Source organism: Toxotes jaculatrix, chromosome 1, assembly GCF_017976425.1.
Source record: "Toxotes jaculatrix isolate fToxJac2 chromosome 1, fToxJac2.pri, whole genome shotgun sequence".
Lineage (NCBI taxonomy): Eukaryota > Metazoa > Chordata > Actinopteri > Toxotidae > Toxotes > Toxotes jaculatrix.
The window spans coordinates 5,841,086-5,859,823 of NC_054394.1; the positions used below are offsets into that span (position 1 = coordinate 5,841,086).

Here is an 18,738-nt window from a genome sequence, read left to right on the forward strand (position 1 = left end):
AGTGGTGGAAAGAGAGATGGAAGGAGACAGAGACGGGGGGAAAGAGAGACAGAGAAGATGCATGTGTTAGACAGAGAAAAGAGGATGTATGTGTGTGTGTGTGTGTCTGAATAAAAAGCGTCAAAGTAATGTGTACTGGGAGAGAGACAGAGGGCGGGAATGTCAGTCTGTGTGTGTGTACGTGAGCCTGTCTGCTTGTGTGTTCATGTTTTTGTGCGCATTGGTCAATTGAAGGCGACAGTCACATTGGCAGTGAGATAAAGAGGTTGATGGGGTGAATTAGACAGAATATTAATAAGCCTCTCAGGTAGTCCACTTCCAAGTATCATACTAATGAAGTATGCACTCACATGCATGCACAAATACACACACACACACACACACACACTTGTATTAGTAGTCTGAGGACATTCAACTGACTCATACTGTATGTAACCCTCGCCTTATTAAAGTAACTGTATTTGAAAAGATGAACCATGAATATAAAGTGGCCCACGCACAAAGACAAATATACTTACTGATTTTTTTTTATGCCCTTGTATGGACACTATGGACATGGTCTCAGCATAGATTAAATTAAGTGTAAACACACACCCTTAGATATATACACACAGACACACACTCAGAACAATCCCCTCCTGATTCATCTGGTTTGCTCTCATATGTTAACCAATAATAGGACAGTGCCATTGGGTATAAGCTAATTTTGACTGTGGCTACATTAGTGGCAGAATGTGAAAAGCTGTAAGATGCATTGGTCGTAACACACCGCGGACACCCCAGTGTCATTCGCATATATACACACTGGTTCACAATGGTTCATTTCAATGTGTTGTCTGTCTTGCTGACCACAAGTGAGTGAAGAAACTGTGGTCAATAAATTATCTGTTCCACAAAGCCAAATCTGTCACGATAGTATGTATGACCTGCTAATTTTCAGATTACATGCCAGGTTCATCAAGGGCTGTGCTTGCTCTTTCATATTTTCTGGAACATACCTCAAGATAAAAATACAATCTTCAACTTTGCTGTCAACAATTATGAATGTTAAGAAGATTAAATGATCAATAAATTGCCTAAATTCAACTGACCATTTTGCAAATGGTGGCCATCACTGAATGACATGTATCAACATAGGGAACCACAATGGCATAGAATCGACCTTTAAGATAAAATACCCCAAATTCTATCTTCATAATATGTCAGGTCAAAAATATTTCACCCAAAAAAAAAAAAAAAAAAAAACCTGGACAAAGAGAGTTGAGGTGCTCTGATACCTCTCAGTTCGAAGCTGTGAAGGACTCAAGGCCTTATCTTCTGTGACACGGTGCTGTGGCAGTCATCATTAGATGCACAACATAAACGATCAGAATGCTGAACGTTGTTCATTTTCAGACTGAAAGTTTCTTTGTATGCAAATCGACTGTTGTTGGGAGTTTTCTGCCTAGCCATCCATCAAGCTAATGTCCCACTAAATCAGCAGCTAATGTCTCAGACGCACACAATCTGCTCTTTTACAATGGGCCATTTCACTGCACTGACAGAGTGGAGAAAATGAGAGAAGATGATGAGAATGAAAAAAAAATACAGTGGATAGATTGAAAAGAGGAAAAAAAACATAGGATATAGGAGGATAGATAGAAAGAGTAAGATGATACTTGTACAGTCCCACAGCAGATGCTACAGGAAAACACGGAAATACACAAACTATGATTTTCACTGTTCATGCCAGCTTTAACAATAAGTTCTCCGTCTACTTCTGCTGATGCTGACATAATGCTTCTTGCAACCTAACATCTGTGACATGAATTACCGTTGAATGAAAAACGAAGGCACTGGCTACAAAAACCCACTTCTCTCAAAATGCTGACAGAGGAGCGACAGCTAACTGAGCTCCCGCAGTGAAAAATATATCTTCATAAGGGAATAATTCATCATTTTGGGAAATACACTTATTTGCTTTCTTTCCAAGAGTGAGAAGAGAAGATCAACATCAATATAATGTCTGGAGGAAGCTTAAGGCAGGAGGTGACGTTTAGCTTAGCTTAGCATAAAGACTGGAGGCATGGGCAAACAGCCAGCCTCACTTAAATCCTGTGTGAAGTGAACTAGTGGTTGAAAAAAAATGACAAATGCACAGAGATATAAGTGAAGCATGCATTCATGCATTCACAGATTATGTGGACTTTTATTGAAGGAATTGTGAATGGTCTAAGCTCATTAGCTACAAGGGAAAATTCAAAATTAACTGCTACTGTCTCACTACAGTGTCAAACCTTGTACTGTTTACCATGGTTTGTATTGTTATCTTGATTTTGTTGTTGTTGTTTCCTGAAATAAATTCCATGACTATTAAAATCCATGTGTCAACACAAAGGTCTGCTTTGAGATTCATGGTGAGACTTTTGAAATAATTAATTAATAATGCATCTTTTATTCTGTTACTTTCTTCTTCTTATCAGACAGCAACTGTTAAATCTGTTATTTGGTATTTGTAGAAAATTGTTTTCTCAGGTATTGTAAACCCTGATGAATTTTGACAGTGGTAACTTTTTTTTTTTGCAGAATTAAGTCACTGAAACATGACAGACCTAAACTGGCCTGAACTGGCTGAACACTGCAAAAGATGAGTGTGAGGCAATGAAAAAGAAGGATGTCAAGAAAAGATAAAGGACTGAAAGAGAATCAAATATTAAAAACAAAGAGAAGGGAAAACAGTTCAGATAACCATGTTATTGCAATAAGCTCATAATGACTATAAAAAGAAGAAAAAACTTGTTTTCTCCGTTCCTTAATCGGTGTGAGCCAGACGGCAGAGCGATAGTGCCTTCTGCCTCCAGTATTATCAGGAAGCAGGGTGAGTCAATGGAGTGTGGCCACATTGCCACATAAATAAAAAAGCATTGAGAGGTGAGGGAGTGAAAGAGGAGGGGGAGAAAAAAAGAGGAAGAGATGACGGGGTGATGGAGTAGGAGAGATGGAGGTAAACTTTCCCCTGGTATTCTTTCCTTGATAATGGAAAACAAGTCCCCTATCACAACAGCAGCATAAGCTTAATACAGCTGCCTTCCACTAAGCTGGGGGCAGCTTTGCAACAAAACAACAAAGAAAGAGAAAGGAGGAAAATGTAACTGGTTTGATTTGTCATTGTCACCCCGACCTCACCCCTCTCCACCCCTTTTCCTCCCTGAAAGTGAGAGAAAGCAGGTATATTGGCAGGCAGGTCTGGGTGCTGGCGATAACAATGTTGGCTTTGTTCCCCGCTAGAATTGGACAAGCGCTTCCAGCCGCCACCCAACACAACAATTAAACCAGCCCAATGTTCGACGCCGCGTTTTTTCGACATGCTGCAATCAGGCGGAGGCTTTTCTCCGTAAATCTATGGGGTTTCAACGCAGCTGATGCTGAAGGCAATGCTGCGCTCGCTGATAGCAGCAAATCAGTTCCAACTGACAGCCACACCTGTTGCACACTAAGCTCCGTTTATTGTCTTCTGTTATTTTCTAAACACACACACGCAGCTTAATGAATACCCACCAACCATACAACCACAGCATCTAACACACACACACACACGCGCGGCCCTGTCTTCATCAGGGCAGACCAGTGGACTGTATCATATCTGCCAGAAGTGTATTCATGTGAGAAAACGGTTCATCCAGACCAGAACAGACGCTTTCACACAGGACGCATTAACAGCCCTTCGATCCACACCTGGTTTGGAGGAAGTTACTTTTCCTTTTGCTCTGTTTAATTGGTGGAGTGAATCAACAAGACACAAAAATGTAACAGCTCACTTCTGAGCAAAGCTGTAATTTACATTAAAGTCTTAAGCAAATCCACTGCCTGAGCCAAATCCTGACCCAAAGCTGTGATTTTTCTGTCTTGTTAGGCTCAGTAAATGTAATTTTTTTTCTCCAGCATTTACAGTCCTTACAAAATTTATATCACCTGACACCATTTCATATGTATTATGGATACTTTGACTTATGTATCATAAACATCAGTCTGCATATAAAGGTTTTCTGCACTATAAAGATCTATAAACATCCTCTATTTGGGAACTACTACACATACTGAGGGAGTAAAGAAATGTAGCAACTCCAGGGCACAGGCTGTGTACCTCTGATGTGGCACAGACACGGTCATACTAGGTGCCAACTGTCCAACTGTGATTCACATCCACATGTTTTGTAGCTCTGATCTTCCCTGTGAAGGACTTGACTTAGTTTGGATTTTTATTTGGAGTCATCACCCTTGCAAGTATTTAATATCCAGCAATCAGTCACCACCAGTCCAGTCAATGTAACATGTAACGTAACCTTTCCATAACCATGTGATCCAGGATTTGTAGGTAAAGCTGGTACAGGACTGCAGGGAACAAGTGCCCGTTGAACATTTCAAGCACAAGTTATCACAGCCAGTGAAACTGGTGCGAACTACACTGTGACACCTGTATCCAGATGATGAGACAGAGCTCTTCTTAAAATGAACTCTCTGTCTGATCACACTCACTGAAGCTAAAGTACTGATCCAAGTACTGATCCAACTCAGCTTGATGCAGACTCTCTTAGGTAAAACATATGTCCAGCTGGTTCATTATCACCAAACTAACCAGGGCCTGGTGTCTGATCAGCATTTTTTCCTCTCACACTCCCACCTGACTGTGACTGATGAGCCATTTGCCTCCACTTTTTACACAAACCCAGACGATTTTCTTTTTTAACCAACACTGGGACATGCTGCTCTAAATAATTACCACAAATTGTACATATAATTGACGTCACCTGCTGAGCTGAATGTGAGAGAGCCCAATGCCTCAAGTTCAATATATTTCATAAAAGAGTAAAAATAATTTGGTGTGGATGTATAAAATGCTTTGGGAAACCCTGTCACCTTGTTTGGAGGCATTTTTTGATGCACTTCTGCCCAATTCCAGCTGGAAAAAAGACAATTTACATCACCTTTAAGTAGGTCACTACAAGGAGAAGGTCATGCTTTCTGAATGTTCTGTAATCACTTAAATGTCATGGGTTCAGAGGCACTGGCAAGCTCCAAGCAGACATGACATCTGTCATGAGATGAGTCTTTTTTACAGTACCGCATACCATACAAGTTTTACACATTCCTACAGCTAAATACAGTGCACACATATGGACAAATCTGGATATAGCATATCAAATATGTATGATTACACACGATTTGCCTTGAAGAAGCAGGAAAAAAAAACAGTATAAAAATATTAATGATGCATCGAGTTAAGATTGGTCTGGTTTAGTACCATAAATTTTTGTTACCTCAAAAAGAGCAACTGGGAAAAGCCCAGCTTATGTCCACAGTGGCAAAACCAGCACTGATCCTCGGGGAAAGCATCCTGAGCTGTATTACCAGAATCTAACAGCCACACACAGCCAGAGGCAACACATGATCCTGCCTTCTGCACACTAAACCCAGCTCTATCTGCTTAGAAGAACTGGTGTGTTTGGCCTATCCCCTCCTTTGCTCTCTAGCTGTATTTGTATTGATTTTTTCTGTGAAATAAAAAGGAGAAGAAATCTAGTTTGTCATCATGAGACAAAAGAAACACAAAAGAAACACTTTCTATATGTATTTTTTTTGGTTTGTGACCCACATTCACTGTGGTTCCATTAATCCAATTTCATTGATAGCCACAGTGTACCTGGGCTAACAAGCTGCACTCTCACATACTTAAATTCCTGGTACATCCCAGTATACTGACACCAATAACTAGTTACTTGTTCTTATGTTTCACAGTGTCTTTTGGTCCACGCGCTTCTGATTACTCACCACTGCTTCTCCTTCTTCAGCCACAGCTCGTCTCATCAAGGCTTGCAAACTGCTTAATCTGGCATAAACGCAGACCATTCTCACAGCAGACATTTAGACTCGTCAAACACAGGTGGAACAAATAAGATTAATAAGGGCTGCGTTCACTTCAGGTGCTGCAGTGCCAGGGCCTTGCTTTTGTGCATGCTTGCTCACTGGCATTACTTACTGGCACACCTCGGTGGAATGGCACCATCATTAAATGTTATTAGTTACACCTCTACTTTTTAGGAAATGATACGTAAAAACCTCTGTGAGGGAAAGGTCTACGGTTAGACAGGCAGATCTCCATTTGTGGTGAGTCACCCAGTCACACAAGCATTTTACGATAGCAATATTTCACTCCAAATTCCTTTTAAAAATAAACAAAACAAAAAAACAACAGTTTTCACTTCTATAAAAAAGATGGCTTCCCTTTGTTGATATCCAAAGGGGTGATCTTACTGAAGTCAGGAATAGAGGACACTATATGTTTAGCTGCAGTAAGCGGCAGTAAGGTGTGGTTTCTTTGTGTGTACTGGGAGGTAGCACCCGCTGATACAGTGCTGCACTCACAGCTGCTGGTAATTTAGTAATCAGTGCTAATGTGTATTTATCTCTCCTGCAGCAAGGCTCAAGTTTCCTTTACTGATTACACGTGCCAGCAGCTTCACCTGGATAGAGCCACACCAGCTATTTGTAAATCTATCACTGAGTTTGTGTTCTTCTTAAGTTTTTCTTAACTACTAGATTCAAACTAGTGATTTGCAACACCCCTTTGTAATTGAGGGCATGAGTTGTTTTATTTATTTGTTATTATTATTGGGTGTTTTGTTTATTTTGATCAAGTTGATCATGTTGGCCATATTCCCTTACATCTTTTACACCTCAGTTAAAATGTGTCAGACTGTATTAGCAAACCTTATCTGGTTCAGTTAGTGACTCAAAAGTTACATCTGGCAGTAAATATATAGTAACAGCTACTCCCTACATACTACTTTGTGTACATAGTTTTATTTTAGTGATGCGTAAATCTCCACTTAGTAAATGCTAACATTGTAACACATAAAAACATGCAACTGGCTCCTGACATTGGTAATATTTTTCAAAAATATCAAAACCATCAAGCACACATAAACCCTCTATGTGTGTAACATTGTGGGATCTTCTCTGTCAGTATAAAAATATAAAACACCCTCCTGACTAATCAGTTTAAAAACTTCTAAAACAGCAACACACACACACACACACAGTAGCTTCCCACTGTTGTCCGCTGCCAGCTGTGTGCAGTGCAGTGCCAAGTCAAGCCAGAGCACCTTTGCATTAAAATAAATTCAGGTCAGTGCATGCTGGGTAAATGCTTTTGCCTCTGTAACACCCGCGATCGCCTGTGCCTTGCTTTTATCTTGCCAGCCAACACCAATTTCTCTCGAAAACAATGTCTGCACGATGTAATCATGATTCCCAAGGCTGCAATTTTGGAATATCAGCAATGACAAAACAACTACAGCCTTTACAGTCACATACATTAGCTCAGCAGTGTGGCCATGTTGTAGGCGGGCCTCATGTTTTCAGAGAGAAAAATGATCTGTTCCTGGAACAGAGTTTTTCTGTCCAACCAAAATAGTTTGTAATCACACATACTTTACTTGGCATAACTGTTGGTTTGGTGGTTCACAGCGACGCCTTCTGTTTCTTATAGCATCTTAATTTTAGATGACCCCTGCTTCATACTGTTGCTAGGCTGCCAATAGTGCATACGTGCACTTACCAGCATTGTAGTAGCGGTCCAGCTTTTCCCATAGGGGCTCATCCTCACGCTGGAGAATGGACAACTTAAGAGGTTCATAGATGGAACCTGGAGAAGAAAACAACTGTTAGACACAAACTTTACCAATGTTACTCTTCTAAATATTGACCGACAACATTTTATTCCTAAATTGATGCCTCAGTTGTCAATGGATCCTTAAAAGATCCAAAAAAATTAGTCAGACTTTTCTCCTCACCTTCATAAACAGTATGCCTTCAGGACTAAACTGGTCTAAAGTGACCATGGTTTTCATCTCAAAGTAGCATGGGTCTTCCTCATTTTTTTCAATCTTGAGACAAAGTCTTATTTCTTATATTCCAATATGTAGATGAAAAAAAGGTCTGCAGTTTGCAGCAGCTTGTGGATGTCTTTCTTTCATCAAATCTTACTGATTTCTAGTGAATGTAAGAGAAAATAAGCACCAGAAGAAATAAAATAAAATAAAATAAAAAACAACCGACACATGCCATCAGTAATTTGTTTTTTCACTGCAACACACCACATCTCAAGTGCTCAACACACAAAACAATATTCAGACCCGGAGCTAAAAATTCAAATGGTAATGTGACTCACCACCAGATATATCCTAACATTTTCCTCTGAGCTGAGAAAGAGCAGGAATTTGAGGGAAACCCCCATCTGTTTGACTTTCTCTATTTTCAGACACTTTTCACTTTGCTGAGATTTGCATTTTAATAGGTTCGACCTTGGGTCAATACCACAGGTACTGAAAAATTCACATTCTGACTGAAATTAGCATAATTTCCATCAGCTTAAAAGTTGCAGGGGGACAAAGCCAATTCATCTCTTTTTAAAGATAACACTTTAAAGGAGCATAGAGGAAGTCCAATATTCCAGTTTTAATTTCTAACATGAGATCAGACTAATGTGGGTTGTCAGTGTTTGGCTGGTTTTAAACGATCCCATGTCTAACTTCAGTGATGCAGACGTCTAACACTCTTAAAGACGCAGTAAACCGCGTGACTTCATTAATACAGTAAGTTTATTTTGTGCCACCTGTATATTCAGAGACTACGAGAAAATGTAGAACTAATAAGCCTATTTGTGATTTCCAGCTCTCAACATATTAGGGCAAACACGTTTTCCTGTGATCATGAAATAATTACATTGTGACCTATTATAAACCGCTCATGTTCACATTACAACACTATTTCCTTGTGATCTTTCCTGGTCACCTCCCTGGTCTTCTGTGTGTGGCTCACTGCATTGTTTTCCTCAGATCTGCCGCCACTACTTACCGAGTCTTTGAACTTTCTGATGAGCCCGGGCAATCGCTGCCACTGAACCAGCCATTCTCAAAAGGTGAAATTAAGGCCAATCGTCTCTCTCAGCTAAATCACAAATCTACAGCAATTCACAGGAAGGAGTTAGTAGCACAGAGTTAGAGAGCAGACATGCATGAATCAACGATGAATTACACCCTGGGCTGATGATGATCATGAACAACATGCAAAAAAATTATGATGGATTCATTTTCTCAGGAATGAAAGTTATTTCAACCTTTGAAAGATATAGAGTAATGCTGAATTATCATATGATGGTAATGTAATTATTAAGATGTATTATTAAGACTTTAAAAGGAAACTACTTGAATAAATTGAAAGGACAGTACTTGACTAATTCTCACCCATAATGCTCCATAACATCCACCTCAAAATGCTATGGTTTCAGAATAAAGCTGTGTACATCTGCTGTCAGATGAAAACTGAGAACAGATGCAACTTATTATTTTTAAATAATAGAAAACGCAGAATTTGTGCTCTAAGATCATGTTTTCCGTCCGTTCGCCCTGCATGCTGCCTTTTAGCACATACAGGGTTTTCAAGCAACAGCAGTTGTTATGACACTACTTGATGATTTATGGGTGAACAGTGGTTTGGAATCTATATTTAACACACCAAAAGATTACTACAACAAAAAAAAAAAGTACAAGCGGAATGGCTGATTAAGTTTATAATCATTCATGGATTTACAGTGTGTCTGTGGTAACCCAAACAGTTAGAAAGACTAATTCGTAGTGTTTATCTCAGCTGTATCAGTTGGTAGAAATGATAGTGTTCCTACATGTGATGGTAAATAACAGTTGCTGTGGTGTTTTTAACCTTACATTGTATAACATCCTTCAATGTTTTATATTGGGATCACTCTCCTACGAGTGGCTGACCACAAGCGCATGTATGACACAGTTTGCCAGCTTTCACAGGGCCACACAGGCCCTCTTGACAATCCTCACACTTCATGCAGCGCACACAGTACATTTAACCATGGGTGAGATGTAACAGCGAAAGGAGACCTCTTAAAATAGCTCCTGAGCGCTGCACATTTACACCTCTGACCTTTCATGCTTGTACCGTCACTGCAGTGGACAAATTAAATGGGCAGATCAAGTCACATTCATATTATTCAGTGGCTTCAAAAACAGACAGTCTCACACAAGCACTGGCACAAAAGAAACAACCGGGCGTACAACACTGTACGGTGTCATGCAAAGTAATGAGCCAGACCTGATCTTTTTGATCGGGCTTTGAATTCCAGGAGTTTCCAACCGACATCTGCCAGGCTCGCCATGTTTACACAGCATCAAATTCACCCGAACGTTTAAGGATTTCCTTTGTAAACCTTCAAAATAAAACAGAGGCTGTACTCTTCCTACCAGTCATCGTTGTGAACAACGCAAATGTGAGAATTAGATGTGACCTTTTAGTAAATAATTAATTACTGGTTAAGCAAAGTGTCACGTCATATTAGTGAGTATTAAGGTCTTACATTCGCTGTAATGTGTTTTCTCTCCTTATGTGATTGCCGGACGTCATGCATTTATTTTGAAAGTTAACTTCCTTCTTCTCTTACTTATCTCCAGCTAATTCTCTTTAACTTGATGCAGCTGTCAACTGTCAAACTACCCGAGAACACGACAGTAACGTAAACAAGGAAACGCTAATATCGCATTGTTTACCCTTGTGTCACCGTATTACTTCCACATCTTACCGATGAAATGAAAATAGCAGAAAATATATCTAAAATGGAAATGGGTATTTGATATAATACGTCATTTGATTTTAAAAAACTGTTGTTTCACGCTGTCGTAAAGCAGAGTGCCGTATTGCAGTTGGTGTTGTTGTGAGGAGCTGAACTAGCAGAAGGATGTGGATATTCAAATTCAATATTTTGGCATTTTTATTATTTTTTGTGGGACATTATAACACCTTTGCTCTTCAGGATGTAACGGTCGACCTTTTCGGTAACGAAAATTACGGGACGGTTGCAGCGTTTGGAGATTTTAACTCGGATAAACAGACAGACATCTTCATTATCAGAGAACGTACGTTACTGCATCAGTACTTTCTGTCGTGTTAGTTAATTACCCGCTTGTACAAATTAGGTGTTGTGTCATAAAACTGTGTACGGCTAAGCTAATTTAGGGATGTCGCGGTAATAATGGATAGCACAATATCTTAAAAGTGCATCGCAATAATCTTATTTATCAATACAGTGTGTCTAATGTATGAATCTGTGCTTACAAGCTCTTTCCATTGTCGTTCTTGACTAAATCTGAGCAGCTACACTGGAGCTTACCTGAGCTTTACTTCATATAGATACCTGTGTTGACTTCTTACTGTTTCAGAGTCTGAGCTGGTGATATTCTTGGCTGACTCAAAGACACCGTACTTCAAGCCCAAAGTCCAAATCACTAAAGATGTTTTGCCAAGGTAAATATGTGAATTTCAGTGCCGTTTTCATTTAAACTACAATGTATAATCCCATTTAAACATGGTATGTAACTTGTCATGTTCTAATTTCCTGTTGTATGGTAGCACAGAGGAGCTGACTCACGTTTCAGGGTGGTTATGTTTGCTTTGTAGGAGGGAATGATTTACTTAAGAGCAGGGCAAAAACCTGCACTCCATGTTATTGACTCACATATTAATGGACAATCTTCCTCCTGTGTCAGGGGCACCATCATCACCAGTGTGGTTCCTGGAGACTATGATGGAGACTCTCAGATGGATGTCCTTCTTACAGCTACGATCAATGGCAATACAGTAACGGATGTTCTCGTCTTCTGGGGGAACAATCAGACATTAGGTACAGCTCCAATGGGGAATGGGTGCTGAGGGCGGGTGGAGGCCAGAGAACAGTGATGAACAGTGATCACTCTTTTGAGCACATATACTTTGATAAACCCCACCATATAATGCCCCCGCTTGCTGCCTATTGGTCTTTTTCACAGAAGTTGCCAGAGCTGGTTGTTTGGGTTGTTACAGAAGGAGACGCACTGGTGTAAATATTAAATACTAGCAGTAATGACTGAGTGCTGTTTAGCTGATTCAGGGCGTTGGTACTGTTTATGCTGGTTCCTTGTTACAATGTCACGGCTTAGTGGGACACCTGAAGGGAACAGAGCCTGTATAGCCTGTTATCATCTGGTCCAGAGCGATGACCATAGACAATTGTAAATTTACCTCACAGTCTTTGATATATTGATTCTATAAGGTGGTGTACAGTGATATATTATTTTGCACTGATTTTCTGTGGTATGTTTCTGTCAGACCAAACATTACTCACATGTTGACTCTGTTCATCTTCTGCAGATATAGGTGACAGGCTCAGGCTGAACAAGACCTTTACAGATCAACCTCTTGTTATGGAGTAAGTATTCATCTGAATAGTGATCACATAAACTTTACCTTAGATATTGTGCAGAGTTTGCATGTTCTCGCTTTGTCTGCGTAGGTTTTTTCTGCACGGGGTACTCCGGCTTCCTCCCACAATCCCAAAAACATGCACATTACATTAATTGGCTACTCTAAATTGCCCCTAAGTGTGAATGTGTGCGTGAGTGGCCTGTCTTTGTGTGTCAGCCCTGCGATTGACTGGCGACCAGTCCAGGGTGTACCCCGCCTCTCGCCCATAGTAAGCTGGGATAGGCTCCAGCTCCCTCGAGACCCTGACAGATCAAGCGGTATAGAAGATGAATGAATGAATTGTGCTCATAATGCTGGTCATAGAAAAAAAAATTCTTATGTTAAGTTTTGTCAGATTTGTCAGATGTTTCCAGTCAAACATGTTTTTGAAATATTGTTACATGTCAAAACACATGTATAATTATTTAAAAATGTTATATCTGGTCTTAGAAAAGATTAAGATAAATAAAGTTGGGAGTTTATTAGCTACATCTAGGTAATCAAATTTTTAAGGCCATAACTGTGTCCTTAAAGGATAACGTCAAGATATTCTTTAAAATGATCATAGACGTGGAGCTACACATCTGACAGTGTCAACAGAAACACAACATAAGAAAGTATTTACTGCAGGCCTGTCGCATTAGTTTGTACAGTATGTAGCTAATAAACTGATAACTCAGTTAACAAAGTTTGATAATTAAAAAACCTTCCCACAGTTTCAATGGCGACATGATCCCGGATGTTTTTGGAGTCACCAACCAGATGAACACTGAAGTCTGCTATCTCACCAACAGGTAATGTCATTCTCAAATTCACAATTTCCTGTGTTTCTTTCTGTTTCAATCATATATCCTACAGTGTGGAGTTTTTAAATCCTGCTGCTGCCTTGTGGTTTTTTCTTTCCTTTAGGATTCCAGTGTGGCGGAATGGACTGAGTTCACCTGTCAACATGCGCATCCCTCACTCTAACGCCTTCATTGATCTCAACAAGGACTTCACTGCTGGTAAGTCAGTGATGTTTAAACTGTGTCCAGACATGATGAGAAACAAGTGTAGAATTTTTGGGGGTTGTTTTTTCACAGCATACTCTTCAGGGAAGCATTTTATCAAATCTTTGCATTTATGCGATAGTGCCCATGTGTGCAACCTGTTACGGGAGCTCCCAATTTTCTTTCACTTCTTTCTACTTTTCGGCACTTTTCGAAATTTTTCTTTAACACGTTAGATTACTCTTTTTTTCACTACACAAGACATGTGGGTGGTGAGATTTTTGGGGCTTTTGTTTGTCGCTGTGCTACTTTTTTCCGGCGTAGCGACACAACAACTCCACACGGCCCGCATTGTTTACAGCAGGGATCAGCTGATCGACCTCAAGCCGGCTTTTTCACTGACAAGGCAAGAGGATATCCCTGCTGAAATTTGGTGAAAGTCACAACGGGGATGCAGAGGAAACAAGAAGTTACAGAGGAAGAGGGAGGCTTTGAAACAACAAAGAAGCTTTAAGCCGTGTCTCCCCTCGATCATCATGGGGAACGTGAGATCCCTCGCAAATAAGATGGACGAGCTGATGGCGCTGGCCCAGAGTCAGAGGGAGTATCGTGAGTGTAGTGTGATGTGCTTCACTGAGACATGGCTGCACCAGGAAGTTCCTGATGATAACGCTACCATCAGGGGCTTCCACACGGTTTGAGCCGACAGAGACTGCGTCAGGAGCGGTAAGCGCAAAGGAGGAGGGCTCGCCGTTCTGGTGAATAATCGGTGGTGTAACCCCGCTCACATCACCTTGGCCTGGGTGTTGAACTGTGTGCTGTTGGACTTCGTCCATATTATCTGCTCAGGGAGTTTTCTCATGTGATCATGGTGGCAGTTTATGTTCCCCCCTCTGCAAACCCAAACACCACATGTGACGTCATTCACTCTGCAATAGCCCGGTTACAGACTCAGCACCCGTGTGCATTCATTGCTATCTCGGGTGACACTTCCCACTTTCACACAGTTTGTGAACTGTCCTACCAGGGAAGGAAGAACAATAGACCTGCTGTATGCTAATTAAAAGATGCTTACAGCTCTTCCCCCCTCCCCCTGCTGGGCAGGTCAGATCACAACCTGGTTCACCTCACCCCCTGCTATGTGCTTCTTGTCAAGAGTCTGCCTGCAACTTCAAAGACAGTGAGGAGATGGACAGACGAGGCTAAGGAGACACTTCAGGGCTGCTTTGAGGTGACAGACTGGCAGGCACTCTGTGAGCCCCTTGGTGACGACATTGATGGGCTCACTGAGTGCATCACGGGACACATAAACTTCTGTGTGGACACCATTGTCCCAGCCAGGACAGTCAGCTGTTACCCCAACAACAAGCCGTGGGTAACAAAGGACATCAACGCCATTCTAAACGATAAGAAGAGGGCATTCAGAGCTGGCAACAGGGAGGAGGTGCGAAAAACACAGGCAACCCTGAAATCCAAGATCAGAGAGGCCAAGGAGATATACAGGAAGAAGCTGGAGGGGAAACTTCAGCATAACAACATGAGAGTGGTGTGGAGTGGGATGACGACCATCACTGGTTTCAAACCAAGAAACAGCAGAGGAGCTGATGGAAGTGTGGAATGGGCGAATGAGCTGAACCCTGACAAATTAGCCTCAAAATCTCATCCATTGTCAAAAAAACATCCTTTCATCAAACTGACCATCCTCTGAACTCTGGACACAATTCCTAAATCTTCCAAAATAATCAGTTTTGTGTATAAGTAGCCCACAAGTTGATGAAGTGAGCCTAAGGTAAAGGCCATCCAATAACTGGAAAAAAGGTTGAAACCACTGTGACACGAAGCATCTTCCTTACTGATGTCTTGATTCATAAATTTTGCATGTCTGCATGTTTTCAGAATACTGCAGATATTTGTCAGCATGAACGTGTAAGTGAGCACAGCCACAGAAAAAAAAACAAACACGCTTGCCTCCAGTTGGACCTCACTGTGTGCTGTGCACTCCACATTCTTGATTGCAGACTGTGTCATTCATTCACGAGAAGTGAGACCTAAACCGCTGGCACCGTTCTTTTATTTTGTGGCTTATTCCTCCACTATGGGCTTTCAGTGTTTCCCTACACGGATCAGTAAGTGTTAGTGTGTTAGGAGAGAACCAAGCACAAGTCACAACTGAGTCCTGGACTGATTTAAAAGAAGCTAAAATGGAACAAAGAACAGCCATTGCTGAAATGAGAAATCCTTCGGGCTATCATCATCTTGGGAGCCCGTTTTTGAAAAAGTGTGCAATTCTGCACATTTAATTACCAGATGCTCTCAAAGGAACAGCATGCCTTTGGCACATCTGGTATTTTTGGTCATACGTGCGTCTCCTCAAAAGCTATGCACCATAAAATTTCAAGATATTCTGCAATGAAGAGCAAAGGCACAACCTGTGACAATGGCATTACGGGTCATTACGTTCCTGTAGTGGAAGAAGCCTAATGACCCTTATCCCCGTTTGGTTTAAATATCATTCATGGTTTAACATCTGCTGCTCATCCATCCTGATATACAATGGCATGTACTTATGGCTCAGTATTTATGTTATTTATTTAAATGAAAAATGGCAGTTTAGCTCAGTTTATTTGGATTATTAAAAACTTAGAAAGTAGGAGAATATATAAATATATATTCAAAAATCTGAATGCTTTTAAAAACCCAATTTTTGGTCCAAAAATGCTGAAGTTTAACAATTGATTATTTTTGCTTTGTTTGTCTTTACTTATCAAGTGGGACTATGGTGGTATAATTTGCATCTTCCAACTTTTCCTCTTTATTTTCTGTTACCTGAAGCATTTTCCTAGTTGTCAGTGTTGCAGAAACACTGTAAATTACTGTAAATTGCAGTAATGAGTGTCTCCTTCCAGCTGAAATCATAACTTCTGGGTACGTAAAGGCATAAAATCTGTGTGACCTGCTTCTTTTAACAAATCTGGGTATTTTTCAGTGAAAGAATTACCAAGTTTTCGAATGCTGCCTGGTTTATAAAATCTTCTCTAGACCAATGCTGACCTCTGTTCTTGTTAAAGAGATCTAATATGAAGTGATGTGGACCTCACACAATCACCCAAATTCACAGACATTGATTTCTGAAGTGCGTTCCGCAAAGTTTCTCCTGAGGAAACTCTGGGAACCAGACAAGAGACCAAAACATATATTTAATGCCGCCAATTTTCAAGTTGACTAAGAGAGAACGGAATAGCCATTTTCTTCACCAGTGAATGGAGAAATCACCCTGTTCTTGTTTTACAGCATCTCACTCCTGTCCTGCCCACTAAGTGTAGCACTGTCACTTAGACTTAAGGGAGGATTTTTTTTCCCTCTGGAAACTAATCCTCGTGTTTAAGGTAATCAGAGAGGATTTAGTCGTGTCATACTCACTGCAGGTATCTTTTTGTGCCATGTGGTTTTATTCCCAGGACTGTCACAGTTTAACCAGAGCAAATTTTAATTCATATTTAATCTGTTTAGGGATTAGGAGAGTGTCAATAAACTTGCACTTTCTGTGGCAGACTTTAAAAGAAAAATCTGCGTAGCAATAGTTTGGTGTTTGTTTTAAAATGGATTGGGTTGTGTCGCGTATCATTGGTTTGTACTGCCTTATCAAATATACTGCGACTCATAAGTCAGTCAGAGTGATGGCCTGCATGTCAGCTTTCTTCTTTCACTTACTGTGCTCTGCTCTGCACAGCCTGTCCCAGCTGTTGGAAATCACCTCTTACTTGCTTTCCCCTACCCATATGTACATGCACACACACACACACACACACACACACACACACACAGGACAGGGATGATTAAATCCTTGTGGCTTCTTAAGTGCATTCAGCTACATTCAGTTTGCGGACGGTGAATGTGCTGCAGGAACAACAGAGCACAAGGATGAGAACCAGCAGGAAAAAAACCCGCTGTACATCTGGTGGATGTCAGACTCTTTGGCTGCCACTGTCTGTGGGGGCATGCAGATGGAGGGAGCTAGAGAGAGTAGAGGAAATTAGGCAGGAAGTGAGCAAGGAATAAAGCTGAGTCTGAGAGGATGAATGGTTGGATGAATGGTTTGAAAGAAAAGGATGGACGGAAAGATAAAGCGCAGAGGAAGGCTGGAGGGGGGGTGGTGAGCAAGGCGTTGGGTGACTTCAGCACAGCTCAGCTCACTGTCTGCTGTGACCACCTGCTCCTCTAAGCGGTACCGGCTGGAGCATCACAGTGTGGCTTAAGCAGGGAAAGAGTGAATTTTGAAGACAATCTGGGTCCTACTCGTTAGCCAGTTTAAGATAAAGTAGAGTTGGAAGCTTATGGAGATAGGACTTTTCAACTGCCATAAAGATTCATGTTTCACCAGAGTGGAATAAATATGGTTATAGTGGTACTCCCCCTGCGTCTCAATATAATACAGGACACCACAGACTACTGTGTAGCTTCCAAATGAGTCAGGGCCTCAGTCTGAACTAAAACCAAACATAAGCTTATCAAGGTTATTCTTATTAGATGGGAGTTGCTTTATAATACATTGGTTTTGGCTAGAGTTGGCGTGCCTAATAAACTGACAATCTAGTGTATTTTAACAACACTGTGTATTACATTGTAAGTGTTCACAGCCGACATCAGTAATGCTGTTTTCTAGGATACTTTCTTGATCATGTGTATTTGTTGTTACCCTCTGGGTCTTTAGTCTGCCTGTGTTTGTTAATGCTTTGTCTGAAGTCTACAAAAAGTTGTATGAGGCATCTCTTGCCACATAATTTTATAGCTTATAGTGATTAAGGAGGTTATGTTTTCACTCGTGTCTGCACCAAAGTTTAGTGGAGGGATGGGGAATGGACCAGCAAAGAAAATGACCATTTTATGGTGGATCTGGTTAAAGGAGGGCTTCCAGGAAATGTTTATCATTTCCCTTAATATTGTGAGATAGGGCACTTTTCGCTGTGGCAGAGATATGTGTTCTACTGATTGCCATTCTAGTTAGTATTTATAATGGAAATACCACTGAATGGAAGCAGTGCTTATGTGGGACACCTTACCTTTCATCATTTTAAGCAAGGGTTTTCATGTGGAGAAGCCCTAAGTGTCCCCTCTCTCATCTTCCAGTACAGTAATACAGTGAAGTATTTTGTTAGTGTGGTCCGAGGTGGATGAGGGCTGTTTCAGGGCTGTGTCACGACTCCAATCTCAGTCCAGTGTCATAGCTGTAAACAGTCCCATGGTAGTGTATTGGCTGACCTCACTACATCAGCACTGCCAATGAAAGAAAGTCTGGAATTGTTTCCTGGCTCGTGTCAAGGCCTCATTTAGCCTGCTTATTGGACTCTGCAGCCAACCAACCTGGCGGCGACATACTGCATATTGCTCGTAATCTCTTTTGTTAACA

General features: G+C 41.0%; 2 protein-coding genes across 4 annotated transcripts in view; one reads left to right on the forward strand and one right to left on the reverse strand.

Annotated features, from left to right (window-relative positions):
• Positions 1-10,254, reverse strand: part of phkb (phosphorylase kinase, beta) — a 96,145-nt gene extending 85,891 nt beyond the window's left edge. For 2 of the 3 annotated variants that reach the window (XM_041063768.1, XM_041063848.1), the window contains exons 1-2: positions 10,162-10,247; positions 7,598-7,684 (exon numbers count right to left, since the gene is read on the reverse strand). In XM_041063768.1, the coding sequence (XP_040919702.1) occupies positions 7,598-7,684; positions 10,162-10,225 (151 nt within the window). In that variant the 5' untranslated portion in view covers positions 10,226-10,247. Of the gene's footprint in view, positions 1-7,597; positions 7,685-8,895; positions 9,002-10,161 lie in introns of all 3 variants that reach the window. The other variant, XM_041063938.1, reaches the window with a different exon arrangement.
• Positions 10,255-10,747: 493 nt separating this feature from the next.
• Positions 10,748-18,738, forward strand: part of itfg1 (integrin alpha FG-GAP repeat containing 1) — a 122,769-nt gene continuing 114,778 nt past the window's right edge. The window contains exons 1-6 of the mRNA XM_041041986.1: positions 10,748-10,979; positions 11,283-11,367; positions 11,610-11,743; positions 12,250-12,307; positions 13,059-13,136; positions 13,252-13,346. Coding sequence (XP_040897920.1) covers positions 10,802-10,979; positions 11,283-11,367; positions 11,610-11,743; positions 12,250-12,307; positions 13,059-13,136; positions 13,252-13,346 — 628 coding nt within the window. The 5' untranslated portion in view covers positions 10,748-10,801. The remainder of the gene's footprint in view (positions 10,980-11,282; positions 11,368-11,609; positions 11,744-12,249; positions 12,308-13,058; positions 13,137-13,251; positions 13,347-18,738) is intronic.